Genomic DNA, 23158 nt, shown 5'->3' with positions numbered 1-23158 from the left:
GAGTAGTAATAGATAACAAGCTAAAGATGGGTGCACAATGCAGGACAGTGGCTTCAAATGCTAATAAGATACTAGCATGTATTAAAAGAGGCATTGATTTAAGGGAGGAAAGCATAATTATGTCACTATATAAATCCCTGGTAAGACCTCACCTTGAGTATGGAGTGCAGTTCTGGGGACTGATTGCAAAAAAAGATACTGCAGAACTAGAAAAAGTTCAGAGAAGGGCCACAAAGCTAATAAGGGGAATCGAGAATTTAAAGGGACATTATACACTCATTTTTTCTTTGCATAAATGTTTTGTACATTATCTATTTATATAGCCCATAAAGTTTGTTTTTTTTAAAATGTATAGTTTTGCTTATTTTTAAATAACATTGCTATGATTTTTAGACTCCTAACCAAGCCCCAAAGTTTTATGAGAATACCGTCAGATACATACTCCAGCTTGCTTCTGTTTGTGTAAAGGGTCTTTTCATATGCAAAAGAAGGGGGAGGGGGGAGTGTCTTATTTCCCACTTGCAGTGGGCTTTCCAGCTACCTTTTTAACAGAGCTAAACTGAGAGCTTCTAAGTAAGTTTTTAAATAGTTTTATACTGAATTTTTATATCAGTATCTGTACATTCTTTATAGTAGTGTCTATTACATGCAGTTATATGAAAATTAGTGTATACTGTCCCTTTAAGCTATGAAGAGAGGCTAGCCAAACTGGGTCTGTTTTCTTTAGAAAATAGGCACTTCAGAGGTGACATGATTACTTGATATAAATATATTCAAGGCCCATATACAGAGATGGCAGAAGCTCTGTTTATTCCAAGAAAATTGTTTGTGACAAGTGGTCACAATTTAAGTTTGGAGGAAAGGAGATTTAATCTCCTGCAACGGAAATGTTTTTTTCACTGTAAGAGCAATAAAATTGTGGAACTCATTACCAAAGGAGGTAGTGAATGCTAATACCCTAGATACATTTAAAAATAGTTTTTTTTTATTTTAGCAACTTCTTGGGGGCAACTAAGCTGAACTTCTAGTCAGTTATCCTGCTATAATTGCTGATGCGTACACAACAGGCAATTACATGTGACTGATACAACCCTTATTATTGTAATATGTTTAAAATATTATTATTTTGATTTGGCTGAAGTTTTGTAAACTGTTACAAAAACTTAAAACATTCTTAAAAATAAATTGTATGTAAACATTGCTGTATCAAACCCAAGCACTTTAATGAATAGATATATAGCAGATTATTTTATTCTTTTCAGTATAGACTAATTGCAACGTCCTACTCTGTTATCAAAATATCTGTTTAGAAAGAAATTAATTTAATACAGATGTACAAAAACTGATTGGCTAGATTAAATTATCCTGTTAGTCAAAGAGAAGATTTAAGGATTGGAGACCATTTTCTAACCTTCTAATCACATACTTTATTACTGCCTTGGGAAAATATAGTGCAGGTATTAAACATGCTTTCCAACAGTCTTGTTAGTTTAATGCCTTGACATGTTTCCTCCTTCCTTACTTACATGTTTTCAATCTCTTTCTCTGTGTACTTTACAGGATGGATCACGTCAAAGACAGAAGAAGACAGTTTCCTTCAGTACAATGCCCAACAATCGAAAGATCAACAGCACAGCTGCCTGCATCTCCTTCATGATGGAAGGCTGTGAGATGAAGAAAGTACGCTCCAATTCAAGGATGTATAATCGATTCTTTCTCTTGGACCCAGACATGCACTTCCTTCGATGGGAGCCCTCCAAGAAAGACTCTGAGAAAGCCAAATTGGAGATTAAGGCAATTAGGGAGGTCAGGGTTGGGAAAAAGACACCTGTTTTGAGAAGCAATGGGTTAGCTGACACATTCCCAGAGGAATGTGCTTTCTCTATAATCTATGGGGAGAACTATGAGTCATTGGACCTTGTAGCTAGCTCTGCTGATATTGTCAACACTTGGGTAATGGGACTCAGGTACTTAGTTTCTTATGGAAAGCACACTCCAAATGTTCAAGGAACCAGCCAAACAAGCTTACGAACTCTATGGATCTCATCTGTATTTGAGATTGCAGATATAGACAATGAAGGTCAGATACCAGTGTCTAGAGCCATACAACTTATTAAGGGGCTTAACCCTGGCATGAAGACCTCAACTGTGGAACTAAAGTTTAAGGAGGTACAAAAGATCAGCGAGAAATATGGAAGCTTTATTACATGTGATGTGTTTGTGGAAGCTTATTGTGAGCTGTGTACCAGGCCTGAGGTCTTCTTTCTTTTAGTACAATTTTCTAGCAATAAAGAGTACTTAGACATGAAAGACTTAATGATTTTTATGGAGGTGGAGCAAGGAATGGAAGAAGTGAATGAACACACATCACTGGAAATCATTAATAAGTATGAACCTTCAAAAGAAGGAAGAGAAAGAGGTTACCTAACAATTGATGGGTTTACACGTTACCTTCTCTCTTCTGACTGCCATATCTTTGACCCCCACCATAAGGAGGTCTGCCAGGACATGACCAGGCCATTGTCTCACTACTACATAAATTCTGCTCATAGCGCATGTCAGCTAGAGGACCACTACTGGGGCACATCAGATATTAGTGGGTACATTCATGCTTTGAAGATGGGATGTCGGAGTATTGAATTAGTCGTTTGGGATGGTCCAGACAATGAACCCCTTATCTACCTTGGCCTATCTATGTTATCACAGGTGACCTTTCGTAGTGTGATTAGTGTAATTGATAAATATGCATTTGAAACATCGGAGTACCCTTTGATTCTTTGCCTGGTAGTTCACTGTTCTGTCCGGCAACAACACCAAATTGTGCAGTGTTTAAAGAAAATTCTTGGAGACAAACTGTACAAAGATCCACCTAATGCTGAGGAAATCTACCTGCCATCCCCAGAACAGCTTAAAGGGAAGATACTCATAAAAGGCAAGAAACTACCCCATGATCTATATGATTCTGAGGGGGATGTAACAGATGAAGATGAAGGCATGGAAATAGCTAGAAGACTGGGGCATGATGGCAGTGAACATCTCAGTGAAGGGGGGCACAGAAAGCTACGCTTATGCAAAGCACTCTCTGACCTGGTGAACCTGTGCCAGTCTGTGAAATTCATGGATTTTGAGACATCCAAGAGGAGCCAGAAGTATTGGCAGGTGTGCTCATTTAATGAGGTGATGGCTAGTCGCTTTGCTAATGAAAACCCTGAGGAATTTGTAAAGTATAACAAAAAGTTCCTTTCTAGGGTATATCCTAGCTCAATGCGGATAGATGCCAGCAATATGAACCCTCAGGACTTTTGGAAGTGTGGCTGTCAAATAGTTGCAATGAACTACCAGACTCCTGGTCTAATGATGGACCTCAACAATGGTTGGTTTAGACAAAATGGAAACTGTGGCTATGTCCTCCGCCCTTCCATTATGAGGGAAGAAGTGTCTTATTTCAGTGCCAATGCTAAGGACTCTTTACCGGGTGTGTCAGCTCAACTACTCCACATAAAGATTATCAGTGGGCAGAACCTCCCAAAACCCAAAGGATCAGGTGCTAAAGGAGATGTGGTGGAGCCCTATGTCTATGTGGAGACTCATGGCATCCCTGCAGATTGTGCAGAACACAGGACTAAAACAGTAACCCAGAATGGAGACAATCCGATATTTGATGAGAGCTTTGAGTTCCACATCAACCTTCCAGAGTTGGCCATACTGCGCTTTGTGGTATTAGACGATGACTATATTGGTGATGAGTTTATAGCACAATACACAATTCCTTTTGAGTGTTTGCAAACTGGCTTTAGGCATGTCCCCTTGCAGTCTCTGACAGGAGAGTTCCTGCCGAACACCACTCTGTTTGTTCACATTGCTATCACCAACAGGCGTGGTGGTGGGAAGGTGCACAAAAGAGGTATCTATGTACGTAAAGGGAAAAAAGTTCGGGAATACACTTCAACCAAGACTATAGGCATCAAAGCTATTGATGAGGTGTTTAGGACAGCGACACAGCCTCTACGTGAAGCCACTGACCTTCGGGAAAACGTACAGGTAAATTTAATGTTTACGATTTGAGCTATTCAATAGATAAATTTATATTCTTAATATATAAAAAATGTCACTATATTTGTAAAAAAATATATATATTTGATGTTTTCTTTAATCTTTGCAACTTGCTTTTTCTTTCACTTTCCTCTGCCCTAGCCTTCTAATTAAACATAAGCCAAAAAGCGAGTATTAAAATCTTGCTGTGCTCTGTATGTGTCTTAATACAGAGTTTCCGAAATTCTGCTCTGTAATTAGAACAGGCTTGCACAGGATCAGGCCTTTTCTTGCTGAAATGCAAACCTGTTCTGGATTATCCTCACCGCTGAGCAAAAGCTTATTTTCCGTCCTGCAGTACAATAACACATTTAATTCAAAACAACTTCCCTTTATTTTGAAGTACACCTGAAAATAGATTTTATCCTGTTTTCCCCTCCACTTTCAAACCTAATTGTTTTGACAAGGTTCACCTTGAACTGTATTAGCATTGTCAAAATAAACATGGGGAAATCTGTTGATTCGGTTTTCAAGTGTCGGTTCAGTGATTTACACTATTTAAGCTGAGACCAAATCTGTTTAGGAGCGAAGAGTTAATGGTTTCAAAATTAAATAATTTTTCATTGCTGCCTTTAAAAAACATCTAGATCAGCTTTTAGCCCTTTGGTTGTCCAAACGGTCTGCAATACATTGCTTCACATTGCTTTCACAGGTCTATCACATCTGTATATTAAAAGGATTTTTTATTTTTTTTTCAAAATTATTTAACAAACAAACGTTAATATGTGAGGATACAAAACAAGGAGACCAAGGGAGATGGAGATAGCTAAATAGCTTGAATTGGAATCCAAACCATGATGCAGTCTCTTAGTCAGCTTGTACCTTTCAGAGAGAAGTGTTATGAGGTGTATCAATTTGGTTATGTTCAGAATGACAATATGGCACTGAAATAATGTATACATGTTACCTCAGACCTACAGTTCAACTTATATGGGAGTCATCAGTGGAGGAGCAGCTATATCACCCCTAGGCAAAGTTGGGAAAGGATTCATATCTGATTGTTCCCATCACCCTTGGGGAGAAAGCCCTCAATGGTCTTTTACATATGAAACACAAAGAAAGAAAGAATAGGCATTGTGTAGTAACTTTTTTCAGCAAATGGCGTCCCCCCGATTTGTAGCCTCTTTTAGATCACTTTTGCCTTTCTCACATGAGAACTTTTCAAAGCTTTATCAGTCTGACTTCATCAAAAATTACTTTTAATTCCTGAAATATCTGGCAGTTCTCTTTCAAATAATTTGTACAGCTATCTGCCAGATGTATATTTTTTTCTGATATGGGCCTTGTTAGAGGAGATATATTCCTCTAAGCACAGCAGACAAGGTGTTACACCCATGGAAAACTACTAGTTGCGCTGTTGTTTAGACATTCATGTAATGTATTTTGGATGCGCATTGCATTATTAAAGCTGATTGGCTCCTACTAGTGGAAGGAGGAGCAAAATGAACTAGTAAAACACTAGGGTATGATATAAACAAAACAAAGTGACATTGTACTGGGAAAGTGTCCCCAATGATCAATTTTACCTTCCTGAAGTTTATTGAAGGGACAATAAACAATTTGAGAGTGCAATATAAAATTTTTAATTATGTGTAGTATAAAAAAATTGAAATATACTTTGCATGATAGTGCACATGGCAGACTTCACAAGTCTAACTCTGCCACCTATCTGTCCCTAATGGGCTTCAGCCAAGATTATAAGAATTGTAAACCAAGATAATTTGCTAACATAATGACCGTGGCTATCTTTGTTTAAGGCAGATGGTGGGTGGAGTTTGGCTAATGAAAAACATTTGCAGCAAAAATGGTGATAAAGCGTTTCAAACATTTTTAAACTCACCCAGTTTGTTTATTGCAAGACTGCAGAGAAATTGTGTAGGATGTTTACTGTCCATTTAAATTGTTCACAAATAACTAATTTACCTTTATTGCCATTAGCTGTTTTTACCTGTTGAATCTGCCACCTATATAAAAGATCTTTATTACTGCAGTATTGGCTATAGCAAAGCTATGCAAGCAATAAGCAGCAGCAGAAATCAACCTTTGAGTAGGAGGTAAGACCCCAGTTCATTTAAAAGGGTGACTGTACTCAGAAATGTTCTGTTGTGTGTTAAACCACATCAGTTAGAATGTAAAAGAAATGTTTTACTCTGCATGAAAAAAAATCAAAGGGACATTACACACTAAATAAATGTTAGACAAAATGATGCAGTCACAGATAAGGTTAGTCTGAGAATAACATGTAGATGTATTTTTTTTAAAGCGTAATTTAAATTAAAGTGTATTTACAAAAAAAGTGTAAAGTTTTAGGGGCTGATTTAACAATGTCTGTCCGACATGATACGCTGTAGCGTATCATGTCCGGAAGACATTGCTAAATGCCGACAGCATACGCTGTCTGCATTTAACATTGCACAAGCAATTCTGGTGCTTGTGCAATGCTGCCGCTAGCAGGGGGTGTCAATCAACCCGATCGTATCTGATCGGGTTGATTGCTGTTCACCGCTCAGAGCAGACGGACCAGTTAAGGAGCAGCGGTCTTAAGACCACTGCTTCATAACTGCTGTTTCCAGCGAGCCTGAAGGCTCTCACGAAAACAGGGGCATAAAGGGCCATTTGGCCCTTGATAAATCTGCCCCTTAGTGTCTATAAAACAATGGGAGCTGCCATGTTGTAACTTAGGTTGCCTTCTCTGCTCTGGCCAATTAGAGGCAGTTATAAATAGGCCTCTAGAGTGTGCAGCCATTGGATGATTGGAATATAACAGTGTTCTGCACTTCTATTTTTAACAGGAACTGAAAAACTCACAATTTCAGAATGGAATTACAGGAAAAGGGGACAAATTAAATAATGAAAGTATATTGCATAGTTGTTTTTATATATATGCTTTATTATTTTATATTAACTTCTCCAAGTGTTTAATGTCCCTTTAAAGTAAAGCGAACAGGAAACACATTTCCTTCTTAATATGAGGAGAGTCCATGGCATCATTCCTTACTGTTGGGAAATACTGAACCTGGCCACCAGGAGGAGGCAAAGACACCCCAGCCAAAGTGTTAAATACTCCCCCTACTTCCCTCATATCCCAGTCATTCTTTGCCTTTTGTCAAAGGAGGTTGGTAGAGAAGTGTCAGAAGATTCAGAGTAGTTCCTTATGAAGGGTATCTACCCTTCAAAATGGGACTGGAGTTTTAAGTAGTCTTGTCAGCCTCTCAGTGAGAGCATTGATGAATGTTCAAGTCTGGAGATGCAGGGAGAGTCTTTCTGCGAACCCATCCAGACTCGTATTAACAGCTCCTAAGCAATCAGTGTTGACGAGTTTCACTGCCTGCTTCCATCACTCAAGGCTTGGCGTGCTTTTTTCCTATAGCAGGGGCGGATCTGCATTGCCCACCATGTGACCGGGTGTGGTTACACTGATTTCCTCTTTCCTGACTGTGCGGTTTACCAGACAAGAAGCGGTTTCTCTGTTTGGCCTGGGTCATAGGAGGTGGTGAGTGCCCCAGCCATTGGTGGTATAAGCGCAAGCTATGGAGGATTCTGATGCGTTAGAGGTCATAGGAGGTGGTGAGTGCCCCAGCCATTGGTGGTATAAGCGCAAGCTATGGAGGATTCTGATGCGTTAGAGGGTACTCCCTCTTTACCTAAATCTAATTCATGTCTATATTGTGAGGAGGCCGCGGTATACCCGCCTGCTCAATTATGTTCCACATGCCTTGATAAAGTAATCATGTCAAAGAAAGTTAATATGTTTGATACCACTGAGCCGCCCAGCTCTGAGGAGTCTCCGTCCCGTGAGGTGTGCACCCTACACTCATCTCCTATTACACATGCAGCTTCCCGTAGCACTCCTAATCCTCCACCTGGAGGGGCCCTTTTACCGCGAGACTTTGCTGAGCAATTACAAACGGCAGTGTCTGCAGCCTTTAGTGCTTTACCTCGCCCTGCTAAGCACAAGCGAAAGGTTAAATATTGCTATCCTTCCCGGTTCCCGTAAAGATGGTGAACATTATTAAGAATGAATGGGAAAGAATTGGTTCTTCATTTTCCCCTTCTTCTTCCTTTAAAAAATTGTTCCAGGTCCCGGACTCTCAATTGGAGTTGTGGGGCTCCATCCCCAAGGTGGCTGGCGCTATCTCCATGCTTGCTAAATGCACTACTATCCTGCTTGAGGATAGTTCGTCTTTTAAAGAGCCCATGGATAAGAAAATAGAAACTCTGTTAAGAAAGATGTTTCAACATACAGGATATTTGTTTCAACCGGCAGCAGCTGTTGCTGCGGTTCCTGGAGCGTCTACCTACTAGCGCAACTCTTTATCTGAGTTGATCGAGGTGGAGGGTCCCCTCGACATGATCCAGGAAAGAATTAAGGCCTTAAGGGTTGATAATTCTTTTATTTGGGATGCAAATATGCAAATTATTTGCCTAAATGCCAAGGCTTCAGGTTTTTCTGTTCAAGCCCATAGGGCACTCTGGCTGAAGTCCTGGTCTGCAAACATGACTTCGAAGTTAAGACTTCTTTCCCTCCCATTTAAGGGAAAGATTCTATTTGGTCCAGGCCTGGACTCAATTATCTCCACGGTTACTGGAGGCAAAGGTGCCTTTTTACCGCAGGATAAGAAGAAAAAACCTAAAGGACAAGGTCCTAATTTTCGTTCCTTTCGTTTGGATAAATACCATTGTCAGCAGCCCTCCGCAAAGCCTGAGCAATCTAAGGGGACTTGGAAGCCGGCTCAGTCCTGGAATAAATCTAAGCAGAACAAGAAGCCCTCCGAGACAAAGTCGACATGAAGGGGCGGCCTCCGATCCGGCTCTGGATCGCGTAGGGAGCAGACTGTTACTCTTTTCAGACGCTTGGTTTGGGAACGTACAAGACCCATGGGTCCTGGAGGTCATCGCTCAGGGATACAGGATAGGTTTCAAGTCTCATCCACCCAGGGGCAGATTCCTCTTGTCAAACCTATCTTCAAGGCCAGAAAAGAGAGAAGCCTTTTTGGGGTGCGTGAGGGATCTCTCCTCCCTGGGAGTCATTGTCCCGGTACCTCTTACAGAAAGAGGTGTGGGGTACTATTCAAACCTTTTTGTGGTCCCAAAGAAGGAGGGAGCTTTCCGCCTGATTCTGGACCTAAAGTGCGTAAACAAGTTCCTATCTGTCCCCTCATTCAAGATGGAGACAATATGGTCCATCCTTCCCTTAGCTCAGCAAGGACAGTTGATGACCACAATAGATCTGAAGGATGCTTACCTTCATGTTCCAATACACAGGGAACAATTCAAGTTCCTAAGATTTGGACCAGCACTTCCAGTTTATTGCACTTCCGTTTGGTCTAGCTACTGCTCGAAGAGTTTTTACGAAGGTTCTAGGGGCTCTTATTGCAGTGGCCAGAACCAGAGGTATAGCAGTAGCGCCATACTTGGACAATATTCTGGTTCAAGCACTATCTTGTCGTTTGGCAGAGTACCATTCGAAAGCCCTTCTATCTCTTCTTCGATCTCATGGAAGGAAGATACACTTGGAAAAGAGTTCTCTTATTCCCAGTACCAGGGTGGAATTCCTGGGTACTATAATAGACTCCATATCCATGAGGAGATTTCTTACAGACCAGAGACGTCACAAGCTAACATCTGCTTATCTTGCCCTCCAGACCTCCTTAAGGCCCTATATGGCTCGGTGTATGGAGATGATTGGTCTCATGGTGTCCAGCATGGACATAATTCCTTTTGCCAGATTCCATCTCAGACCTCTTCAGACAGTGGAACGGTGATCATTCGTATCTGTCTCAACAGATTTCTCTGGAAAACCTGTCGAGAGAATCGCTCTCCTGGCGGCTTTGTCCAGATCACCTGTCCCATGGGATAACCTTCTTGAGACCATCCTGGGAGATTGTGACTCTGGACGCAAGTCTATCAGACTGGGGAGCTGTTTGGGGTGCCAGGAAGGCACAGGGCCTCTGAACTCGAGAGGAATCCCTCCTCCCGATCAACATTCTGGAACTTCGAACAATCTTCAATGCTCTGAAGGCTTGGCCTTTTCTGGGTTCTTCCCAGTTTATCAGATTCCAATCAGATAACATAACCTCGGTGACTTACATCAACCATCAGGGAGGAAAGAGGAGCTCCCTAGCAATGAGGGAAGTATCTCGGATTCTGGAGTGGGCGGAGACCCACAACTGCTCGCTGTCAGCAATCCACATTCCGGGTGTGGACAACTGGGAAGCGGATTTCCTCAGCAGACAATCCTTTCATCCGGGGGAATGGTCTCTCCATCCCGAGGTGTTTACGAAGATTTGCAACAGATGGGGGACACCAGAGATAGATCTCATGGCGTCCTCGTTCAATACCAAGCTGCCCAGATATGGGTCGCGGTTCAGGGATCCTCAGGCGGAGCTAACAGATGCATTAGCAGTGCCTTGGAGGTTCAATCTAATTTACATTTTTCCACCATTACCACTTCTCCTTTGTGTAGTGGCCAGCATCAAGCAGGAGCAGGCATCAGTGATACTGATTGCTCCATCATGGCTGCAAAGGATGTGGTTCGCGGATCTGGCGGGGATGTCCTCATCTCCTACGTGGAAGTTACCTTGTCGCAGGGATCTGCTGAAACAGGGTCCTTTTGTTCTTTAAAATCTAGATTCTCTAAGGCTGACTGCGTGGAGATTGAGTGTTTAGTCTTATCCAAAAGAGGTTTTTCTGAGAGGGTTATTGACACTCTCATTCAGGCTCATAAGACTGTTACGCGTCGCATCTATCATAAGGTTTGGAGAGCTTACTTATTCTGGTGTGAAGAGCGTGGTTTCGCCTGGCATAAGGTCAAGGCTACCATTATTCTTTTCTTTCTCCAGGAGGGTCTGGAGAAGGGCCTTTCTGCCAGTTCCCTGAGGGGACAGATTTTGGCCCTTTCTGTTTTGCTGCACAAGAGGCTCGCGGAGCTCCCTGATGTGCAATCCTTCATTAAGGCTCTGATCAGGATAACCTGTGTTTAGATCTAACGCTCCACCTTGGAGTTTGAATCTTGTTCTTAAATTTTTGCAACGGGCTCCGTGTTAGCCTATGCATTCGGTTGACATCAAATTGTTGTCCTGAAAGGTTCTTTTTCTATCGGCTATTGCGTCTGCACGCACAGTTTCTGAAATGGCTGCCTTGCAATATGAGCCTCCTTATCTGGTGTTCCACACTGATAAGGCTGTTTTATGTACCCGCTTGGGTTTGTTTCCTAAGGTGGTGTCTGATCGTAACATCAATCAGGAGATTGTGGTTCCTTCCTTATGTCCTAATCCTCCTTCTTCGAAGAAACGTTTACTTCATAATCTGGATGTGGTTCGAGCTTTGTAGTTTTATCTTCAAGCTACTAAGGATTTTAGACAAACTCCTTCCTTGTTTGTTATCTACTCTGGGAAGCGTAAGGGTCTGAAGGCCTCTTTGACTTCCTTATCTTTTTGGTTGAGGAGTGTTACTCCCTTAGCTTACGAGTCAGCGGGACTTAGATCTCCTCAGAGGATTACAACTCATTCCACTAGAGCGGTGGCTTCCTCTTGGGCCTTTAAGAACAAGGACTCTATGGATCAGATTTGTAAGGCGGCTACCTGGTCCTCCTTGCATACTTTTTCAAAGTTCTACAAATTTGACTTGTTTGCTTCGGCGGAAGCAGCTTTTGGGAAAAAAAGGTTTTACAGGCTGTGGTGCCCTCAGATTAGGGTCCGCCTTTCTTTTACCCCTCCCGTTATGATTCAGTATCCTCTAGAGCTTGGGTATAGTTTTCCCAACAGTAAAGAATGATGCCGTTCTGATCATAAAATTATAGATCAGAAGTAGAATTTTAGAAACCAAGGTTCTTGGATATGTGCAGCCCTGGACTATTATTATATTTTAATTATAATCAAATAAGTTATTAGCGAATAAATACGCAGGTGTACAGTCTTTCTGTAGGCAGTTTATAGTATAAGAGAGTGTTCTTTAGGTATCTCTATAGCAATCTGTAGACAGTTTATAGTGTAAGAGAGTGCTTTAGGTATCCCTATAGCAATCTGTAGACAGTTTATAGTATAAGAGAGGGTTCTTTAGGTATCCCTATAGCAATCTGTAGACAGTTTATAGTGTAAGAGTGGATGCTTTAGGTATCCCTATAGCAATCTGTAAAGAGTTTATAGTATAAGAGAGGGTTCTTTAGGTATCCCTATAGCAATCTGTAGACAGTTTATAGTATAAGAGAGGGTTCTTTAGGTATCCCTATAGCAATCTGTAGACAGTTTATAGTGTAAGAGAGGGTTCTTTAGGTATCTCTATAGCAATCTGTAGATAGTTTATAGTGTAAGAGAGAGTGCTTTAGGTATCCCTATAGCAACCTGTAGACAGTTTATAGTGTAAGAGAGAGTGCTTTAGGTATCTCTATAGCAATCTGTAGACAGTTTATAGTGTAAGAGAGAGTGCTTTAGGTATCCCTATAGCAATCTGTAGACAGTTTATAGTGTAAGAGAGAGTGCTTTAGGTATCCCTATAGCAATCTGTAGACAGTTTATAGTGTAAGAGAGGGTTCTTTAGGTATCCCTATAGCAATCTGTAGACAGTTTATAGTGTAAGAGAGGGTTCTTTAGGTATCCCTATAGCAATCTGTAGACCGTTTATAGTGTAAGAGAGGGTTCTTTAGGTATCCCTATAGCAATCTGTAGACCGTTTATAGTATAAGAGAGGGTTCTTTAAGTATCCCTATAGCAATCTGTAGACCGTTTATAGTGTAAGAGAGGTTCTTTAGGTATCCCTCTAGCAATCTGTAGACAGTTTATAGTGTAAGAAAGGGTTCTTTAGGTATCCCTATAGCAATCTGTAGACAGTTTATAGTGTAAGAGAGGGTTCTTTAGGTATCCCTATAGCAATCTGTAGACAGTTTATAGTGTAAGAGAGGGTTCTTTAGGTATCCCTATAGCAATCTGTAGACAGTTTATAGTGTAAGAGAGAGTGCTTTAGGTATCCCTATAGCAAATTGTAGACAGTTTATAGTATAAGAGAGAGTGCTTTAGGTATCCCTATAGCAATCTGTAGACAGTTTATAGTGTAAGAGAGAGTGCTTTAGGTATCCCTATAGCAATCTTTAGACAGTTTATAGTGTAAGAGAGGGTTCTTTAGGTATCCCTATAGCAATCTGTAGACAGTTTATAGTGTAAGAGAGAGTGCTTTAGGTATCCCTATAGCAATCTGTAGACAGTTTATAGTGTAAGAAAGGGTTCTTTAGGTATCCCTATAGCAATCTGTAGACAGTTTATAGTGTAAGAGAGAGTGCTTTAGGTATCCCTATAGCAATCTGTAGACAGTTTATAGTGTAAGAGAGAGTGCTTTAGGTATCCCTATAGCAATCTGTAGACAGTTTATAGTGTAAGAGAGGATGCTTTAGGTATCCCTATAGCAATCTGTAGACAGTTTATAGTGTAAGAGAGAGTGCTTTAGGTATCCCTATAGCAATCTGTAGACAGTTTATAGTGTAAGAGAGGATGCTTTAGGTATCCATATAGCAATCTGTAGACAGTTTATAGTGTAAGAGAGGGTTCTTTAGGTATCCCTATAGCAATCTGTAGACAGTTTATAGTGTAAGAGAGGGTTCTTTAGGTATCCCTATAGCAATCTGTAAACAGTTTATAGTGTAAGAGAGAGTGCTTTAGGTATCCCTATAGCAATCTGTAGACAGTTTATAGTGTAAGAGAGAGTGCTTTAGGTATCCCTATAGCAATCTGTAGACAGTTTATAGTGTAAGAGAGGGTTCTTTAGGTATCCCTATAGCAATCTGTAGACAGTTTATAGTGTAAGAGAGGGTTCTTTATGTATCCCTATAGCAATCTGTAGACAGTTTATAGTGTAAGAGAGGGTTCTTTAGTTATCCCTATAGCAATCTGTAGACAGTTTATAATGTAAGAGAGGGTTCTTTAGGTATCCCTATAGCAATCTGTTAACAGTTTATAGTGTAAGAGAGGGTTCTTTAGGTATCCCTATAGCAATCTGTAGACAGTTTATAGTGTAAGAGAGGGTGCTTTAGGTATCCCTATAGCAATCTGTAGACAGTTTATAGTGTAAGAGAGGGTTCTTTAGGTATCCCTATAGCAATCTGTAGACAGTTTATAGTGTAAGAGAGGATGCTTTAGGTATCCCTATAGCAATCTGTAGACAGTTTATAGTATAAGAGAGGGTTCTTTGGTACCCTATAGCAATCTGTAAACAGTTTATAGTATAAGAGAGGATAGGTTAGGTATCCCTATAGCAATCTGTAGACAGTTTATAGTGTAAGAGAGGATGGTTTAGGTATCCCTATAGTAATCGTAGACAGTTTATAGTGTAAGAGAGGGTGCTTTAGGTATCCCTATAGCAATCTGTAGACAGTTTATAGTGTAAGAGAGGGTTCTTTAGGTATCCCTATAGCAATATGTAGACAGTTTATAGTGTAAGAGAGGCTGCTTTAGGTATCCCTATAGCAATCTGTAGACAGTTTATAGTGTAAGAGAGGATACTTTAGGTATCCCTATAGCAATCTGTAGACAGTTTATAGTATAAGAGAGGGTTCTTTAGGTACCCTATAGCAATCTGTAAACAGTTTATAGTATAAGAGAGGATAGGTTAGGTATCCCTATAGCAATCTGTAGACAGTTTATAGTGTAAGAGAGGATGGTTTAGGTATCCCTATAGTAATCGTAGACAGTTTATAGTGTAAGAGAGGGTGCTTTAGGTATCCCTATAGCAATCTGTAGACAGTTTATAGTGTAAGAGAGGGTTCTTTAGGTATCCCTATAGCAATATGTAGACAGTTTATAGTGTAAGAAAGGGTTCTTTAGGTATCCCTATAGCAATCTGTAGACAGTTTATAGTGTAAGAGAGGGTTCTTTAGGTATCCCTATAGCAATCTGTAGACAGTTTATAGTGTAAGAGAGGGTTCTTTAGGTATCCCTATAGCAATCTGTAGACAGTTTATAGTGTAAGAGAGAGTGCTTTAGGTATCCCTATAGCAAATTGTAGACAGTTTATAGTATAAGAGAGAGTGCTTTAGGTATCCCTATAGCAATCTGTAGACAGTTTATAGTGTAAGAGAGAGTGCTTTAGGTATCCCTATAGCAATCTTTAGACAGTTTATAGTGTAAGAGAGGGTTCTTTAGGTATCCCTATAGCAATCTGTAGACAGTTTATAGTGTAAGAGAGAGTGCTTTAGGTATCCCTATAGCAATCTGTAGACAGTTTATAGTGTAAGAAAGGGTTCTTTAGGTATCCCTATAGCAATCTGTAGACAGTTTATAGTGTAAGAGAGAGTGCTTTAGGTATCCCTATAGCAATCTGTAGACAGTTTATAGTGTAAGAGAGGGTTCTTTAGGTATCCCTATAGCAATCTGTAGACAGTTTATAGTGTAAGAGAGGATGCTTTAGGTATCCCTATAGCAATCTGTAGACAGTTTATAGTGTAAGAGAGGGTTCTTTAGGTATCCCTATAGCAATCTGTAGACAGTTTATAGTGTAAGAGAGAGTGCTTTAGGTATCCCTATAGCAATCTGTAGACAGTTTATAGTATAAGAGAGAGTGCTTTAGGTATCCCTATAGCAATCTGTAGACAGTTTATAGTGTAAGAGAGGATGCTTTAGGTATCCCTATAGCAATCTGTAGACAGTTTATAGTGTAAGAGAGAGTGCTTTAGGTATCCCTATAGCAATCTGTAGACAGTTTATAGTGTAAGAGAGGATGCTTTAGGTATCCATATAGCAATCTGTAGACAGTTTATAGTGTAAGAGAGGGTTCTTTAGGTATCCCTATAGCAATCTGTAGACAGTTTATAGTGTAAGAGAGGGATCTTTAGGTATCCCTATAGCAATCTGTAAACAGTTTATAGTGTAAGAGAGAGTGCTTTAGGTATCCCTATAGCAATCTGTAGACAGTTTATAGTGTAAGAGAGAGTGCTTTAGGTATCCCTATAGCAATCTGTAGACAGTTTATAGTGTAAGAGAGGGTTCTTTAGGTATCCCTATAGCAATCTGTAGACAGTTTATAGTGTAAGAGAGGGTTCTTTATGTATCCCTATAGCAATCTGTAGACAGTTTATAGTGTAAGAGAGGGTTCTTTAGGTATCCCTATAGCAATCTGTAGACAGTTTATAATGTAAGAGAGGGTTCTTTAGGTATCCCTATAGCAATCTGTTAACAGTTTATAGTGTAAGAGAGGGTTCTTTAGGTATCCCTATAGCAATCTGTAGACAGTTTATAGTGTAAGAGAGGGTGCTTTAGGTATCCCTATATTAATCTGTAGACAGTTTATAGTGTAAGAGAGGGTTCTTTAGGTATCCCTATAGCAATCTGTAGACAGTTTATAGTGTAAGAGAGGATGCTTTAGGTATCCCTATAGCAATCTGTAGACAGTTTATAGTATAAGAGAGGGTTCTTTAGGTACCCTATAGCAATCTGTAAACAGTTTATAGTATAAGAGAGGATAGGTTAGGTATCCCTATAGCAATCTGTAGACAGTTTATAGTGTAAGAGAGGATGGTTTAGGTATCCCTATAGTAATCGTAGACAGTTTATAGTGTAAGAGAGGGTGCTTTAGGTATCCCTATAGCAATCTGTAGACAGTTTATAGTGTAAGAGAGGGTTCTTTAGGTATCCCTATAGCAATATGTAGACAGTTTATAGTGTAAGAGAGGATGCTTTAGGTATCCCTATAGCAATCTGTAGACAGTTTATAGTGTAAGAGAGGATACTTTAGGTATCCCTATAGCAATCTGTAGACAGTTTATAGTGTAAGAGAGGATGCTTTAGGTATCCCTATAGCAATCTGTAGACAGTTTATAGTGTAAGAGAGAGTGCTTTAGGTATCCCTATAGCAATCTGTTAACAGTTTATAGTGTAAGAAAGGGTTCTTTAGGTATCCCTATAGCAATCTGTAAACAGTTTATAGTATAAGAGAGGATAGGTTAGGTATCCCTATAGCAATCTGTAGACAGTTTATAGTGTAAGAGATGATGCTTTAGGTATCCCTATAGCAATCTGTAGACAGTTTATAGTGTAAGAGAGGATTCTTTAGGTATCCCTATAGCAATCTGTAGACAGTTTATAGTGTAAGAGATGATGCTTTAGGTATCCCTATAGCAATCTGTAGACAGTTTATAGTGTAAGAAAGGGTTCTTTAGGTATCCCTATAGCAATCTGTAGACAGTTTATAGTGTAAGAAAGGGTTCTTTAGGTATCCCTATAGCAATCTGTAGACAGTTTATAGTGTAAGAGAGGGTTCTTTAGGTATCCCTATAGCAATCTGTAGACAGTTTATAGTGTAAGAGATTATACTTTAGGTATCCCTATAGCAATCTGTAGACAGTTTATAGTGTAAGAAAGGGTTCTTTAGGTATCCCTATAGCAATATGTAGACAGTTTATAGTGTAAGAGAGTGCTTTAGGTATCCCTATAGCAATCTGTAGACAGTTTATAGTATAAGAGAGGGTTCTTTAGGTATCCCTATAGCAAACTGTAGACAGTTTATAGTGTAAGAGAGGGTTCTTTAGGTATCCCTATAGCAATCTGTAGACAGTTTATAGTGTAAGAGAGAGTGCTTTAGGTATCCCTATAGCAATCTGTAGACAGTTTATAGTGTAAGAGAGGGTTCTTTAGGTATCCCTATAGCAATCTGTAGACAGTTTATAGTGTAAGAGAGAGTGCTTTAGGTATCCCTATAGCAATCTGTAGACAGTTTATAGTGTAAGAGAGGATGCTTTAGGTATCCCTATAGCAATCTGTAGACAGTTTATAGTGTAAGAGAGGGTTCTTTAGGTATCCCTATAGCAATCTGTAGACAGTTTATAGTGTAAGAGAGGGTTCTTTAGGTATCCCTATAGCAATCTGTAGACAGTTTATAGTGTAAGAGAGAGTGCTTTAGGTATCCCTATAGCAATCTGTAGACAGTTTATAGTGTAAGAGAGGGTGCTTTAGTTATCCCTATAGCAATCTGTAGACAGTTTATAGTGTAAGAGAGGGTTCTTTAGGTATCCCTATAGCAATCTGTAGACAGTTTATAGTGTAAGAGAGGGTTCTTTAGGTATCCCTATAGCAATCTGTAGACAGTTTATAGTGTAAGAGAGGGTTCTTTAGGTATCCCTATAGCAATCTTTAGACAGTTTATAGTGTAAGAGAGGGTGCTTTAGGTATTGGGGTGGGGAGTGAGGAAAAATACATAACTAAGAAATACCTCAGATTTCTTTCTAAAACATGAAGCTGTACAACATTTTTTCAAAATGCTTCCTAGTAGCATAATGACATAAACTAACTTGGAAAATCTCACAGCTTTCAAACTTTTGGAACATCAAGTTATTAAATCAACCTTTCTTTGAATTTGAAATGGCCCAAATCTGTGACATAGCCATGAGATGCCACACAGCTAGTGTAACACTATCTGCCCTGGAAAGGACCCAGTTGCACCACGCAACATTTTATGTGTCCAGTTGCATGGCCTGGAAAAGACCCAGCTGCATTGGGCCTAAATTTATGTGAGGCTGGAAACAAAATGTTTATTATTGAAATGAATGGTTAAAAAGTGCAAATATATTATTTCATATTTGTGACTGATCATGTTTTAATCCTTGTGAAGAAAAAATATGTACAGAAATCTAGACATTTAAAGGGAAAGTAAACACCCTGTAATTACAGATATTTCTATTGTCTGGCTATAGAATCAGCCAAGTCTAAACATTTTTACACCAAATTTTTACACCAAGATGTTTGCTATAATTGTTTTTCAGTAACCAAACTAAACCCACTGCTTGCCTCATTTGGAGGAGCCAATCTGATAAGGCTAATCATGTTCATATTGTTAGTGTAGAGTGCATTGTTTGGCAGTTATCATCTGTTAAATCCAATTAGAGTAAAATATGTTGCAGGGTTATCTTTCAAAATGCTGAAGGGTGAAAAGGGGACAAAACAAATAATTAAGGTATATTGCATTTTTTTTGTCACATATAGCTAAGCATTTTATGTCAAAATTTCAAGGTGTTTACTGTCCCTTTAAAAAAATAGTGAGAAAGAAGCAGGGGTCATGACTGGACAAACAATGCAAACACATACTTGTGATGCATACAATGTGTGTTAAAATACATGCTTACTAGATGTCATCGCATTCATTTTTAATGTAAAATGTTTTTGTCTGAATCTTCCTCTAGAAAAGTATGATAACATTATTTGAATTTCTTTTTGCCTTTGTAATGTTTTTAATTATTATTTCTATTTATTATTAATTATTCACTGTATAGACTTTATAGACTGTATAGACGGTTTTTATATTGCCCTTATTTATAATTTTACATCTGGCTCATAGCATGTTGATTGGATTTAATGTCAATCCAACATAGTTTTCTGTGCATAAACTTTTAAATTAAAATGACAGGGAAGTTAAAATTAAACTTCTATGATTTAAATAGAGGATGTAATTGAAAAGAAAATCCAGTTTATTCCTATTATCAAGTTTTCTCTTGATTTCCTTCAAAGCTTAGCTCATTTTGTGAGAGGATACAGAAATATGCTCCGGGGTATGCACATGCCATGAGCACTATATGGTATCAGTGTTTGCAGCAATGTTTGTAACATTGTTATAATTCTCAAGATACGTGCATGCTCTTGGGGCCTACCTCTGTATGCTGTCTTGGAAAGCAGCTAAGTTTCAACCAATCAAAGAGAAATAGTTAAATGTGACATCTGTTTGAATCATGAAAGTTTAATTTTATACATGTGTAATAGTTTTTCTTCCTTTTCTGTGTCAGTTTATATCATATCTTACAACAACAATATACAATGCCTTGCAAAAGTATTCACCCCCCTTGACTATTTACCTATTTTGTTACATTACAGCCTTAAGTTCAATGTTTTATTAATCTGAATTTTATGTGATGGATCAGAACACAATAGTCTAAGTTGGTGAAGTGAAATGAGAAAAATATATACATAAAAAATTTTTTAGAAATAGAAAACAGAAAATTGGCATGTGCGTATGTATTAACCCCCTTTGTTATGAAGCCCATAAAAAGCTCTGGTGCAACCAATTACCTTCAGAAGTCACATAATTAGTGAAATGATGTCCACCTGTGTGCAATCTAAGTGTCACATGATCTGTCATTACATATACACACCTTTTTTGAAAGGCCCCAGAGGCTGCAACACCTAAGCAAGAGGCACCACTAACCAAACACTGCCATGAAGACCAATAGGAACTCTCCAAACAAGTAAGGGACAATGTTGTTGAGAAGTACAAGTCAGGGTTAGGTTATAAAAAAATATCCAAATCTTTGATGATCCCCAGGAGCACCATCAAATCTATCATAACCAAATGGAAAGAACATGGCACAACAGCAAACCTGCCAAGAGACGGCCGCCCACCAAAACTCACGGACCGGGCAAGGAGGGCATTAATCAGAGAGGCAGCCTAGGGTAACCCTGGATGAGCTGCAGAGTTCCACAGCAGAGACTGGAGTATCTGTACATAAGAAAGCCATTACTTTCAGCAAAAAACAAAATGGCACGTTTTGAGTTTGCGAAAAGGCATGTGGGAGACTCCCAAAATGTATGGAGGAAGGTGCTCTGGTCTGATGAGACTAAAATTGAACTTTTCGACCATCAAAGAAAACGCTATGTCTGGCACAAACCCAACACATCAAATCACGAAAAAGAACACCATCCCCACAGTGAAACGTGGTGGTGGCAGCATCATGCTGTGGGGATGTTTTTCAGCAGCCGGGACTGGTAAACTGGTCAGAGTTGAGGAAAAGATGGATGGTGCTAAATACAGGGATATTCTCGAGCAAAACCTGTACCACTCTGTGCGTGATTTGAGGCTAGGACAGAGGTTTACCTTCCAGCAGGACAATGACCCCAAACACACTGCTAAAGCAACACTTGAGTGGTTTAAAGGGACAGTTTACTCAAAAATGTTCTCCCCTTTAATTTGTTCCCAATGATCCACTTTACCTGCTGGAGTGTATTAAAGTGTTTAAAGTAGCTCCTTTACCCTTATATTGGCATTTGAAATTGTTAATTTAGCATGTGGTATCCCCACCTATTCTGAAAGTTTGTGGCCGCGCGTACCAGCTATAGATAAGCTTTGTAAACACAGCCAGCAGAAGAAATTACACTCCCAGTGTGATAAAGCAGAGATAAGGTAATAAAATGTTGATTTTCCATTGTTCTCTCAAAGCATTGGTTATTGTTTTAAGGACAGATATAAGATAAAGAAGCAGGTATATGTGCACAATGTGATACAGTAATGAGATCTGATTATACCTACAAGCTCAACCTATTTTATTAGGCTGTGGCTTCAAAACACAAAATCAGAGCTTTAATATACACAAATAAACCTTAAAAAGCTCATTTTCATACATTTTTTACTCTGCAGTTGGTAAAAAAAGCAATTGTAAACACATTGAGGGAAAAACTATTTTACAGTATACTGTCCCTTTAAGGAGAAACATGTAAATGTGTTGGAATGGCCTAGTCAAAGCCCAGACCTCAATCCAATAGAAAATCTGTGGTCAGACTTAAAGATTGCTGTTCACAAACTAAAACCATCCAACTTGAAGGAGCTTGGAGCAGTTTTGCAAGGAGGAATGGGCAAAAAGCCCAGTGGTAAGATGTGGCAAGCTCATAGAGACGTATCCAAAGCGACTTGGAGGTGTGATTGCCCCAAAAGGTGGCTCTACAAAGTATTGACTTTAGGGGGGTGAATAGTTATGCACATTGACCTATTTGTTGTTTGCTTCACAATAATAATAAAAAAACATCTTCAAAGTTGTGGGCATGTTCTGTAAATTAAATGATACAAGTCCTCAAACATTCCATGTTAATTCCAGGTTGTGAGGCAACAACACACTAAAAATGCCAAGGGGGTTAATACTTTTGCAAAGCATTGTATGCTGCAGAACACAGAAAAAGATAATCAGTAATTAGCAAAGAAAGTCAGATTTCAAACTCATTTAAAATAGAGTATCTCATTTTTTAAAATATTTATCAGTGGAAAAAACCTGTGTCGTCAAATCTTCTAATCTAAAAATCTTTCATCTGGTTTGTATTTTTTATTTTCTATTCCCCAATGCATATTGTATTCAGTCTAATCCATATGCTTTTTGTTCTTTTATAACCTACGGCCGCTGTGATTATTGGCTACTTATTTTCTTGCAGAACGCTCTAGTTTCTTTTAAGGAGCTGTGCGGTCTGACTCCGACAGCAAACATGAAGCAGTGTATACTTACTCTGTCAGCCTGGCTGCTGAACAGCGACAACCCTCTTACTGTGACACTCAATCTGTCCTCGCAATACCCAGCCCTAGAAGCGCAGGGCCCTGTGCCTGAACTCCTGAAGAAGGTTCTGACATCTTATGAAGCGGTAAGAATGCCAGGCAGTACCACTGAGGCACCTAATATAAAGATACGTTCACAAACAGATTCTATATTCATAGCACTGCTTCCTCATGGTCCTTATTGTTCATTCAACCTCCTCAGTCACATATAGAGAACTTACAACCCTCATGCTCTTTTCCCCTTCACACTATTGTTTCCATTGTCCAAGTTCACAGATATAATCAATTAGTAATCTAAACTGAACAGCGCCATCTACAGTCTTAATGTACATGCTGTTGTATTTTCCAACAGACTTATCTATGGGATGTTGGCAATATAAATAGATATGAGTCAGAAACAATCAGAAACATACTATTCATTCTACCTGGCCCTGAATTAAACTTGGCTGAGTGGGACTGATTGTCGTGTTTCTGTGGAGGTGGCTGGCTGTGTGTCGTGTGTGTGTGTGTGGTTTAAGAGAGGTTTATATACATTTTATACGTATTTTAAAGGGACATACAACACATTTTTACTTCCTTATAACATGTTTAATTATGTGCAGTAACAAAATAGACTTTCCTTATTGATTTTACCCTCTTTTGTATGTAATTTAATTCTGAAAATTATGTGCATTTTTTTCCAGTTCCCTTGAGAATTGGAAGTAAATATTTCAGAAGCCTGACTACATTTTACACAGTGATAGTATGATCACTTTAGTTGCTTGTTTATATCTGTGTCTTAGGTTCT

General features: G+C 39.3%; 1 protein-coding gene across 3 annotated transcripts in view; it reads left to right on the top strand.

Moving 5' to 3' along the window:
• The window catches only part of LOC128645777 (inactive phospholipase C-like protein 2), a 410224-nt gene that overhangs the window by 189212 nt on the left and 197854 nt on the right, over positions 1-23158 (top strand). For 2 of the 3 annotated variants that reach the window (XM_053699014.1, XM_053699030.1), the window contains exons 2-3: positions 1561-4041; positions 22254-22457. In XM_053699014.1, coding sequence (XP_053554989.1) covers positions 1561-4041; positions 22254-22457 — 2685 coding nt within the window. The remainder of the gene's footprint in view (positions 1-1560; positions 4042-22253; positions 22458-23158) is intronic. The other variant, XM_053699021.1, reaches the window with a different exon arrangement.

Source organism: Bombina bombina, chromosome 1 (genome assembly GCF_027579735.1).
Source record: "Bombina bombina isolate aBomBom1 chromosome 1, aBomBom1.pri, whole genome shotgun sequence".
Classification (NCBI taxonomy): domain Eukaryota; kingdom Metazoa; phylum Chordata; class Amphibia; order Anura; family Bombinatoridae; genus Bombina; species Bombina bombina.
This window is presented reverse-complemented; position numbering and strand designations above follow the sequence as displayed.